This window comes from Embiotoca jacksoni, unplaced genomic scaffold, assembly GCF_022577435.1.
Source record: "Embiotoca jacksoni isolate LCO1_2020_lvr unplaced genomic scaffold, fEmbJac1.0.p SCAF_21, whole genome shotgun sequence".
In the NCBI taxonomy this organism is placed as follows: domain Eukaryota; kingdom Metazoa; phylum Chordata; class Actinopteri; family Embiotocidae; genus Embiotoca; species Embiotoca jacksoni.
In genome coordinates, this window is record NW_027185352.1 from 7943521 (window position 1) to 7955674 (window position 12154).

The 12154-nt window shown below is 45.6% G+C and overlaps 1 protein-coding gene across 1 annotated transcript in view; it reads left to right on the forward strand.

The window, feature by feature from the left end:
- LOC138202720 (adiponectin receptor protein 2-like) overlaps positions 1–11353 on the forward strand; it is a 30324-nt gene extending 18971 nt beyond the window's left edge. The window contains exons 5-10 of the mRNA XM_069156983.1: positions 5189–5368; positions 6267–6438; positions 7151–7337; positions 7471–7658; positions 8599–8792; positions 8902–11353. Of these exons, the coding sequence (XP_069013084.1) occupies positions 5189–5368; positions 6267–6438; positions 7151–7337; positions 7471–7658; positions 8599–8792; positions 8902–9030 (1050 nt within the window). The 3' untranslated portion in view covers positions 9031–11353. The remainder of the gene's footprint in view (positions 1–5188; positions 5369–6266; positions 6439–7150; positions 7338–7470; positions 7659–8598; positions 8793–8901) is intronic.
- Positions 11354–12154: the final 801 nt, after the last annotated feature.

Below are 12154 nucleotides of genomic sequence, written 5' to 3' on the forward strand. Positions count from 1 at the left end.
CATAGGTGGACTGCTTTTCATTTTAGATCAGAGAAACTCAACTTTTTCAGTCGGTGAACTTGACGTGGTAAAACTGATGAAAACGTTGAAATGAGCGAGTCACCGGACGATTAAGGTGAAACTTGGGCTGTGCCTGCAGTGCACTGATAAGTCTTATTTCCCCTCGTTAGGAGACACACACCCTCACTAACATGTACATCAGCCCGTCCATGCCAACCCTTTAAAAACAAAATACACTGCTTCTCTTGTAGAGCTGAAACGACGACCTCCGTGACAGAAAATTCTTCAGTGATGTTTTTATTTTTTTTTATTTTTAGATAAAACTGCTTCTCGCTCTGCAAATGTGAATTCATTTGCTGTTCTTCAGTCTTTTTATTATCTTAAACTGAATATTTTTTTTGGACCGTCAGTGGGGTGAAATGAGCGTTTCCCAATGAGCGTTGGGATATAGTGATTGGTATTGATCGCTTTCTGAAATTTAATAGACCAAGCAGTCGAGTGATTAGCTGAGAAGGCAATCGCCAGATTGAGTGACGATGAAAATAATCCTTATTTGCAGCCCTAGTTGTCGTCACCCTGCCTCTGTAAGATTCCTCCGAACTCCCCCTGAAGCCAAATGTCTGCTTCAGTAACAGCCTTTTAATGTGCCGAACACGCCATCGCATCTGATTCCGTTTGTGAAGAGTCTCTGAGGTGATTCCCGGGTAACTCGTTCCTAGAAAAAAAAAATTGAACGTAGCTCTGCTGAAATGTGGCAACCGCCGAGATGACGGTTTGCCAAGAGACATGTGACTGGGTGAGACGAGCAGCCCGCCTGCTCTCACTGACCTCCGCGCTGATTTAGTCTTCCATGATGAGCTGTTATTTAGCGAGCCAAGGATGGAAACTTCCCGGAGGGAGGGATGGGGGGGGGGGGGGGGGGGGGTCGTATCTTTGGCGTATCTTCCGCACGGAGTGAAATTTGACCCCCCCCCCCCCCCCCCCACCCCCCCTCCCGCCGCCGTAATGTCTTGTCGGAGCAGCTGGGGCGGAGTCACGTGTTTCTGGCATACCGCACTATCAAAAACATGTGACTTAATGGAAGTGCATTAGTGTGTGTGTGTGTGTGTGTGTGTGTGTGTGTGTGTGTGTGTGTGTGTGAGTGATGGCCCAAACCTCCCAAGAATATTCGCCTACTTCGCTGGTGCCCTTCCCCGTCCTGTCTGAACCTTCTTGTGTTTACAGCAACTTCAGCTGAGCGGTTGACGGCCGAACCCTCTGCATCACCTGCTGCTAAGCCTCGACGCCGCGGCGTTCACAGTCTGGGTTGAGTTTAGTGCAGCTGAACCGATGTTCTGCAGGAGGAAAGTGGGTCGTTTTTTTTTTTCTTGTCTCAAACTTACAGCTGGACCTATTTTTATTTTTATTTTTTTAAATTTATTTTCCTGTCAATATCTGCAGGCACGCAGAGCCTCCTCTTTACAATCAACCCTTTTCATGCCCTTCGTGTGGGATAAAGTTAGACGCTGACAAACGGACAACAATTGCAAAAAGAACAGGAAACTTCATAATTGAAATTAAGATTTAAATTATAAAAAGACTATAAATGGCATGATTCTCAGGATCAGGGCAGGAAACCAATCTGTGGCAGAATATGTAATAGATGTAAGAAGCAAACAATCAGCTTTGGTTTTAGTTTTGTGAAAATACTTTTTTCCATCCATCCCATTTAGGTTTTTAAAAGGATTTGTTTAGTTTCAGAAGTTTTCTCATCAGGGACACGGAAATAATTGTCCCATAAATTGTCTCTGGGCTGACCTTTGACCCTTGACCTTCTTATTGTCAGTTGATAATACTTCATGTATTCCACTCTTACACCTTTTACTTCCTTTCAGCAGTTCGCTCAATGATACTTACAACATACTTGGGCTGCAACTAGGCATGTTCATCCTCGATTAACAGGCTGGATTCATCTTTGGTGTTAAAAAAAATGTAAGAAAACAAAGAAAAATGCCTTGAACAATTTCCTGAAGCCCAAAGAGATAAATATTAATTTGTCTGATAACCAATTGAAAACTCATTTATCTGCAGGAATGTTAATCGATTGATTATCAAACTGCAGTAGCTGCCACGTCATCATCTGACGCACCGATTAACTGACGCGACGGTCACAATGATCGTTTTGTTAAGTCCACTTCCTGCATTGTTATTGTTGACACGGCTCAGGCCCCACGACTCCGGTGCTTTCATCAAAGAATCATTTCAATCTTTTCTGTTGAAATGACACCAGAGCAGGTTCGGTGCTTATTCAGCATTTTACCGCTGAATGGGGGGATATAGTGTAGAAACACGACTTCCTGCTTTTTATTGTTTATCACACAAGAATTAGTTCACACCATGTGATGACACGATACACCCAGTAGTGGTCCAGTGTGACGGGAATATTTACTGTTCCAGTGCAGCAGATGCTGCCTCATTGTTGTGTGTGTGTGGGTGAGAGAGTGTGTGTGGCTTCTCAGGAGGGACAGATTTAGTGATGGCATCTTGTATATGCTTAGAGGACACCCTATTGTCCCTCCTACACACACACACACACACACACACACACACACACACACACACACACACACACACACACACACACACACACAGTTATTCACACCCTTCAAGAGTAACCTCAGCGTACCGTGAGACCGGTAGCATCTGGATTTAAGCCTACACCTACATTACATGCATGCATGGACGCACGAGAAAGGTTATTACTGACACACACACACACACACACACACACAAAGACCGCAGAGCACACGTGACTATTTGGCAGCCACCCAAATACCCTCCGCTCACATAGTGTACTCAATCACCGCCGCTTACCCTCGCACGCACAGAATCGATGTCAAGTGTCATCTTTATCTCGGCTCTGAAACGCAGTGAATTTATGAGAACGTCGTTAAACAGTTGCTCGCCTTCAGCTGTGAATGAAACGCCGTGCGTGGGTGTATATATGCGTGTGTGTGTGTGTGTGTGTGTTTGCGTCGTCTTTACATCGCAGCAGACTGAGAGTTGTCCCCGTGCGTTGCTAAACACAGACACACAGTGTCCAGACAGGATGCAAGACAAACAAAGCAGGATTTTTAGGGACGGAAAAGTGAACGTCTGCAGATGACACATCCTGGTCAACACGCACTCACACAAGCAGGCGCCGTGCTGTTACAGCGCGTGTCGCTGGTGGGTTTTTAAAATGGGTTAGTCATGCATTATATATTTTAAATATATATATATATATATATACAGGACTCCTCTTTCTCTCTCTCTCTGCAGTTCTCTTGTTCTCGTGTCTTTTTTTTTTTTCCTCCCGATTTCTTCAATCTTGTCTCTTTTGTTTGTTTCTCACCTCTGTCTCCTCTGGAGTAGTAAAAAAAACATCTTTACTGATCATTTCCTTTGTGTGTGTGTGTGTGTGTGTGTGTGTGTGTGTGTGTGTGTGTGTTAAAAGAACTGTATTTTCACCACTACATGTTTAAATGCGTACGTGCCTCTGAGCCTTATCGTTTTTTTCTCCACCTGATTCCACATACAGCGTCGGTGTGCGCTCGACTCTGAGTGTGTGTGTGTGTGTGTGTAACTGTTTTGTTTGTGTGTCAGTTATGATGAATGACTGTGTATTCATCACAAAGCGGCAGCCATATTAATTCTGTCGTCGGCTCGCCAGCTGCGACGGCCCTCGTGTTAGATCGAGTTCGCGCTGTCTGCCGGAGCTTCCAGTTATAAGTGTGACCGTGTCCACATCTGTTCAATATAATTAGCTCCGTTTTCCTAAAATATACTCTTATTAGAAATGCAAAAAAAAAAAAATGAAACGGTCCGATAAGAAACGCATAATACCGACGAGCAGCGTTGCAATTAGTCGTCATTCGTTTCTCAGTCTGTGCGTGTCCGCACGCTCTCTTCCCTTTGAGAGTCGTCGTGAGGTGATTAATGGCACAACAAATAACACATTTACCCCAAGATTATGTTGATTTCAGAGGCTTTTATATAACCGCTGCTTGCCTTGATTAGATTTATTCCTTCAGTCTGATCTCGGAGGTGAAAACCACTGATTGGTTCATACATATGCAGCAATAGACTGTGTGTAAAAGGGGACGTGGCTTCCAGGTCTGGAAAAACGATTCGGATTGAGTCGCCGCTCGCTCCTCCCCGGCTCGTTCGGTCCCTTCTGGCGAGACGACGACGACGGGACAACATCCGAATTTGGAGGCTTCAGAGCAGCGGCTCACAAACCAACGAGTGACGTCACTGTCGGTTGCCGCTGGTCAGTTTTTCTTGCAAAATTTCAGTTGGTTTGGGCCTCTTTTTTTTTTTTTAAATTCTGATTTACGGCGTTTATACAAAACATTTCTTTCCGTTTTGAATTTTGCAACCACTTTAAATCAGAATATTCATGTCAACGCGGCTCGTGTCTTTGCTGCAAATCCCCACGACAACTAACCAGTTCAGCTCAATACACATAAAACGCAGACTCTCTCCGTTCACGCGGCGCTTTGAAGTGGCGGTGCGAGGAACGCGGTTGCAGCACCGGGACAGATTTCCTCACTGTGTGATCATATTTCACCGCTCGCGTTGCCTCATTGGTCGTCACCATAAATCCCGAGACGCCGAACGATCCACGAGGACGCTGGGAGGAAGTTCTCTTGTCACGTTTGCGTGCGAGAGGAGGGTTACGCAAGATCAGATCAATAAAGACTCGCCTGAAGTGGGCGCCGCGTACTCGTGGCAGGTTCACGTTAAAGGTCACTTCTTCTGTCTTGCACTTCATTCTGGGGCCCGAACTGAAGATTAGTTTTCTTCATCGATTAGATCCGCCGACTATTTTACAGGCGGCCTGACCTTTTTTGTTGTTGTTGTTGGCGAGAGCTTCTCGGCGGCCTGAAAAGGTCTCGCGTTGTCTCGACCAACAACCCACCACCAAGTTTGTTGTGACGGAGGACTAAAGGGAGCGGAAAATGTTCACATTTAGGATGCTCGAAACTGAATTGTACAATTCTTTCATTCTAAAAATGACGTCGATTTTATCAAAACTAGTTGGCGATTCATTCCCAGTTGAGCTGAAAGAAATCCCAAACGAACGAGCGACGAAGTCCCGAGCGTTCATAAAACAACCGGCCCTCTGAAATCCCAACAAACGTGTGCGTTTCTTTTTCTTTTTCAGAGCGTCCCGGATTGCGACGAGGACAGAAGGAGAAAGGAGGAGGATGACCGAGGAAGAGGAGGAGAGGAGAAAGAGCGGCAGGAGGAGGATGAGAGAAGCGTCGATGAAGGTTTCATGGGGATGACTCCGTTGCTGCAGGCCCACCACGCCATGGAGAGGATGGAGGAGTTCGTACACAAGGTAACGAACACGCCCGCGGTCCCCCTCAGTCCTTCCCTTGAACTCGCGTGGAGACGTTTAGGAGCTTTTTAATTCCGCTGCAAATTTGTTTCTCCTCCCAAAAGCTGCCGTTTTGTTTTCCAGAGGAAGCTTTATGGCAACAACACTTCATAAAGCCACATAATAAAAGGAACCAATAAAAACGACTAAGATTGTGTGCACTTCACTTTAGATTTTTTTTTTTTTTTTTTTTTAGTTGTACTTTTATCACTTCAAGTTGTGGGCACGAACCCAACTGGGAAAACATCCAACATTTGAATGATGATTCGACCAGTTTACGAGTGCAAAGTTAACAAAGCGCGCGGCTGGTTGATTTCTGCCACCCGCTTCGCCGGGAACTTTATTTTGGTTCTGACGGATCTAATCAAACACGTGAGCTTAATTTTGAAATTTAAAAATGAGAAAGTAGGCCGACGCTGGAGGGAGTCAGAGGATCTGCTCTTGGGACGACGGCGCTGAAACGTGGCCCCGCATGAACCCTCGCACACGCCGAGAGTCTGCGTTGTGAATTAGTGGAATTAATCACCGGAGAGGAGCCTGTCTGAGGGTCCTCGCTCCTCTCCGCCCCGGGGCGGTTTGCCGTGTTTATTTACATCGCTTGACCCCCCCCCCCCGATGCTGTTCACTCCACACTCGCGCCGAAAACTACACGCGCTCGCGTACTGCACCGCAACTCTTCCGCGCAAACGCAACCCACGCGCATCCTGTTTTCAGGACGTTGAATGAACGACTAGCTGCTGCTCATAAAAGGAACATTTTTAAATTTGATTAGGAGCGATTTTCCACGCGCGCCAGCCTCCGGGCTCCGATTTTACGAACTCGCATTGAGATGTCCCGGCGTCCTTTGTTCACCGATCAGGTGTGGGAGGGTCGGTGGCGAGTCATACCTCACGACGTGCTCCCGGATTGGCTGAAGGACAACGACTTCCTGCTCCACGGCCACAGGCCGCCCATGCCTTCGTTCCGCGCCTGCTTCAAGAGCATCTTCAGAATCCACACGGAGACGGGAAACATCTGGACACACCTGCTCGGTACGACGAGCGCACACACACACACACACACACGCACACACCCACTATCACCACATTACAGCAGGATTAGGATTGAGGACGGGGATATTAACGGCAAAGTTATAAGAGTAACATATTGTTGTTTGTTTCCATTTCTGTAATGTATTACTCAACTCGCCGCCGTTTGATCCTGGAGTTAATCCTTATAATTAACCAGACTTGTTGGGTAACAAAACCTCTTTGACTAAGAAAAGAAGCTGCTCAGCTTTCAACACCATTTTACACAAAGTCAATCCAGCAAAGCCAGAACATTACAACATTTTGATTTGGGTTGAGCGACTTGGAATTAGTTGAATTTGTATTATGTGTGTCTTTTATCTCGTTTCAAAAACCGCCTCTTATTTCTGAACCTCCTGGAAGACAAATCAGCTCCTGATCAGTTTTTCTCCTGGACTGTAAACAAGTTGTTTTCGGTCTCTGCTCCCACCTAGTGGCCGGAGAGAGACAGTGCAACTGGAGCGAGATATTGGGAAGATTATTCACAGCAGTTGATTTATTTTGGTTTGATTAAACATAAAATCGACCTCATTACTATACCTCAGAACTTTTCGTATGAAACTGCTGTGGAAACAAGTTTTTTTTTATTTTTTTTATAGAAAAGCACACACTCCCCTTGTGGTCGTTTTTCCCTCTGCGTCTCTCACGCCGTCACCTTTTCCATCTGTCCCGGCAGGCTGTTTGTTTTTTCTCTGCCTCGGTCTGATGTACATGTTCAGGCCCAACATGTCGTTCGTGGCTCCGGTCCAGGAGAAGGTGGTGATTGGGATGTTTTTCCTGGGAGCCATCCTCTGCCTCTCTTTCTCCTGGCTCTTCCACACGGTCTACTGCCACTCTGAGGGCGTGTCCAGAGTCTTCTCCAAGTAAGAAAATCCTGCTGTAGAAAATGTCCTTAAAAGCTAAAAAAAAAAAAACAACCAAAGTGAAGCCAGCAGATGTCATAATGTGGTTTTTTTTGTTGTTGTTGTTGTTTTTTGTTGTTGTTGGGGTTTCTAGGTTGGACTACAGTGGGATCGCCTTCCTAATCATGGGCTCCTTCGTCCCCTGGTTGTACTACTCCTTCTACTGCTCCCCGCAGCCCTGCTTCATCTACCTGATAGTGGTGTGTATACTGGGACTGTCCGCCATCACGGTCTCCCAGTGCGACTTCTTCGCCACGCCGCAGTACAGAGGAGTCAGAGCAGGTAGAGTCTCCACTTTATCTTTCTTTTATTTATCGATAATGATATATTATCACCGGATCAAATTTGTGTGATTATTAATGTGGTCGCCGTGATGAATCTGGTGAGAATTCTCACACTCGCGCGTTTCCTCGTTGCTCCTCGGATCGGACGGCTTCTTAAGTTTACGGCTCGTGTTCGGCGTCACCGCTTTCACCCGCGTCGTCTCGAGGCGGCGGGGTGATGTTTTTCACTGTAGACGGACAACCCGGCGGACATTCGACCGCTAAGGGACCCGGAGGAGTTGGTGAAGCCCAAAGCAAAGCTGGAAGAGACGGAGCATCGGACTTTCACTGGTCGGTTTCGACAAGAGACGCGGCGGCGGTCGCGGGATCATTCGGTCCATCTGAGACCGGCAAAGAACAGTGGAGCGGTTGGCTTGAACGAAGTGTGGAGTTCAGCTGTCAGATAGATTTTGCTGAATGAGGAATATCTCGTGTAAATTGGGAAACGTTGCGAAATGCAGATTAATATAAGTTGTCGTCGGATGCTCCTCCCACATCGTTTCAGTGGGAGGAGCATTACCGGCCGACCGTCTCCCGTGACGACGACGACAAAAAGCAGCGGATTAAAACGTCCGCTTTGTGCAGGCACGCCGCAACACGTGCTGCTCACACGCTCGCGTCGATGCCTCCAACACGACGGAGCATTTAAGGAGGCGTCCGGTGTCTCCGGGACAACGAGCAGATTCAGACGGGCAAAAAAAAAATCCAGAGGTAAAGCTTCGGGTGCGTTTATCCGTAAAGTCGCGGCGGATGTCGGATGTTTCGGGGGGGGAAAAAAAAAAAGCGTCGGTTTCGCTCCCAGTGCGAAAGGGGGAAACCATCCGCCGTCGCAGGTTTTGTTTACCCTCTTTTTTTAAACACCTGTCCCGCCGGCGTCGGCTCCCCGACGTCCTCTGCAGGCGTGTTCGTGGGTCTCGGCCTGAGCGGCGTGGTTCCCACCCTGCACTTCGTCATCAGCGAGGGTCTGATCAAAGCCACCACCATGGGGCAGATGGGCTGGCTGCTGCTCATGGCGACGCTCTACATCACCGGAGCCTGTCTGTACGCCGCTCGCATCCCCGAGAGATTCTTCCCCGGCAAGTGCGACATCTGGGTGAGTGTCCGATAAACAGTCATGTTGATCACCTCCTTATTTTCTGGTTGTTGTTATTTTTCTCCCCTCTCTCACGCTTCTTCTTCTTCTTCTTCTTCCTCCTCCGTAGTTTCACTCCCACCAGTTGTTCCACATCCTGGTGGTCGCCGGAGCCTTCGTTCATTTTCACGGCGTCTCCAACCTGCAGGAGTTTCGCTACACGGCGGGCGGCGGCTGCGCCGAGGACGGCACTCTCTAACGCGCACCGACTTCACTCGTTCACCGATGCACATTGTTGTGTTTTTTTTTTTTTTTTTACGGGGAGGCACCGGGTCGAGTGATATGCACAGAACGACGGCGCGCTCCTCAAACATTAAGACATGCACACACAGGCTCCCCCTGCCCCCCCACGCCTCCCCTCCACCTCCCCCCCCCACCCCCCTCCACCCCAAGCTGAAGACCGAGGTGGCCACGTGAGACACAGGATGGCCTAGAGGGGGCGCTATCATTAGAACTGACCGACGAGGTATTTTTTTTTTTTTTTTTTTTTTTTTTTTTTTTTTTTTCCACTCCCTTTCTCTACCTCTGTCCGTCCGTCTCTGTCCGTCTCTGTCCGTCCCCACCTCTCCGGCTCCGCGTGCGAAACCCCTTCCGAGACGACGTGTTTCATAAAAGCCGTTTTTGAGACTCTTTCCAGGAAGTACCTGCTTTTTGTTCGGGAGACAATCGAAAGCCTCCCTTCAGTCACCCTTAATTTTACTCTTAATTAATGCTTTGATTTCAAGAGGAGGCATAATTGTGGCTTAAGGAGAAAAAAAACCCATTGTGGGGTGTTTCGTTTCTTTTCTTTTCTTTTCTTTTCTCACTGAATGCTGTTTTTCAAGTCACTTCAGCATTCAAATAAGAATTGAGTGAAAAAACATCTCGGGGGTTTCTAACTTGATTGTGAAGGTTTGCAAGGGAGGACGCAGGGAAACGGGGGGAGGGGGGGCAGAGGGGTTAATAGTCACTTTGAAAAGTAAAAAAAAAAAAAAAAAAAAACTTTTTCATGTAAATAAGATTTCTAAATTTTGGGTTATAGATTTGTATTAAATATATATATATATTAAAAAAAAAAAAAAAAAAAAAAAAAGGTGTTATAAAATCATGGCAAGAATAAATAGATTTGTTGGGGGAATAAATCAATTGGAGATGAGGAGCGCTGCATCTTCGCTTGTTCTAGCAGCGAGCTGCAGCGGAGAACGTGTTCGGTCGTCGGGAAGCGCTTCAAACAACTTTTAATGTGTTTAAAGTGTGTTCGTGTACGGATGAGAGGTGGAGGTGAGCCGGAGATACAAGGCGCAGCACCTGAATCTTAACAAGCAGCAGCTTCAAAACGCGCTGGCATTTTGTCTGCAGCGCAGCTGGGACCTCACCTTTTTGTCTTTTCTTTTTTTTTTTTGTTGTTTTAAAGAAATACAAACGGGGCGGCAGCAGAGTCACAGTCCCGGCCGTACCCGTTCTGTGTTCGTCACCGAGTCGGATCTCAAATTTCACAGATTTTGCGCTCGGCCGAAAACTTCAAATCTGAACCATGATGTATATTATCATCCTGATAATGTAGCGGTTTTCATTTATCTTTCTGTAAATTGTCCCATGTACCTAAAAAAAAAAAAAAACCCACCAGTATAAGTTTATTTTTTCTATGACGTGCCCTTAAATGATTTATTAAAACACATCACGCATAAGTTTAAGGTTTTTTTTTTTTTTTATAAACTAGGCCCCAGAGGTGTTTATATCATTTTGGTTAAACTATCACAGTACAGGTGCAGTTTGTTGAAGTCCTCTTCTTCTCTTGACTCTTTATAAGATTCGCCTCCACACAGATGAAGGATAATCTGTCTGAAAACATCTTTTTGATTGAGTTGTATTTTTATTCATCCACCGCTGTTATCATTTATATTGCAAGCTTTAATTTCAAATGTTTTCCTCTTCTCTCTCTGTCTCTCTCTCTCGCTTTGTTTTCTTTTTTTTTTTTTTCTTTTTTTTTTTAGCGTTGGTATGTATTGCTCAGAGGCGAGGGACGAGCAGAGAGGCTCTCTCGCCCCGCAAAACGGCAAAAACAAAACAATCCGACGGTGTTCTCGAAAAGTCACGACATCGACTTCAAGGGCTCGTGAAGAGTCTCGGATGTTGAGACTTCACTTGGAGATTAATGAGAGGTGAAGTTTTTGAATTTGTTTTCTGGCAATACCAAAATCTTACACCTGCACAATAAAAACAACACTTCCATATAAATATTATATTCTGATCTTGTGTTTCTACGATTGTTAGAAATGTCGGTTTGCGAGTTCCTAAACAGCGACCGGATTGATCTGCGTCTCTTCTTTGCCTAGAAGGAGAAAAAGACAGTATTTTCACCGTTATTCATTTTTTTCCTTTTGCTCATTTTTCTGTTTTATCGAGTTTATATTAATTTATTTCTCTTGGGGAGTGCATCATTTGTCTGTTGACGCACACGTTCCGTTGCGATGGGAGTGTTTGATTGCAACAGACCTTTATATCTGCTGTATTGTTCTAATAAAACGTTTTTTTGAATTCTGTCAAGTCGTCTGATTGGTGGTTTGTAAATCCACGACTGAATAATCACGTAAAAAATGTATGCCATTTTTTTTATTATATTTTGGACGACGTGCTATTTTATGACGACATTAAGTAAGAATTCTGTTCATTTTATGTTAGCCGGCATGTTGGTGCAGTCGTCGGGGTTGTTGTCTCGGTCTGAAGTTGCTGTAGCGTGTCGTCCCAAATATGATCAAAAAGTCATAGTATAGCATGAAATATTCTTTTTATTTTTTGCGACATTTAATAAGCATGACTTCCGTTCAATGTATGTAAGCCAACACAGTGGTGCAGCTGTCAGTGTTGTTGTCTCCCACTCTAAAGGTCCAGGGTTCAAGTCCTGCCTTTGACTTCCTATGTGCAAAACTAATAACCTGAAAGTAAAGTTTGTCATCCATAATTATAATAATAATAACGACTAACTTATGCATGTTGTCCATAATGTAAAACATTACATTCAAGCAAGAACATACAATCCTCCACACTAAGTTCCAGACCCCCTATCAAACCAAGAAGCTCCTGATTGTGAGATAACAACTATTTTGCTGTCTTTATTGCATGCTTGTCTGACTTGTATAACTTTTAAACATGTTAGGGAAGAGCGATCAACGGTGCAGTGGGTTGCATTGTTGTCTTCCAGTCAAAAGGTTGCAGGTTCGAGACCTCCCCTGGAAAGGATGATGTTAACATCTCTGGTGAAAAGCTACAGCAAGAATCGAACCTGGAACCTTCTGACTGGGAGTCAACAGCACAGACCACTTCACCACTGTGCTTTTATCATT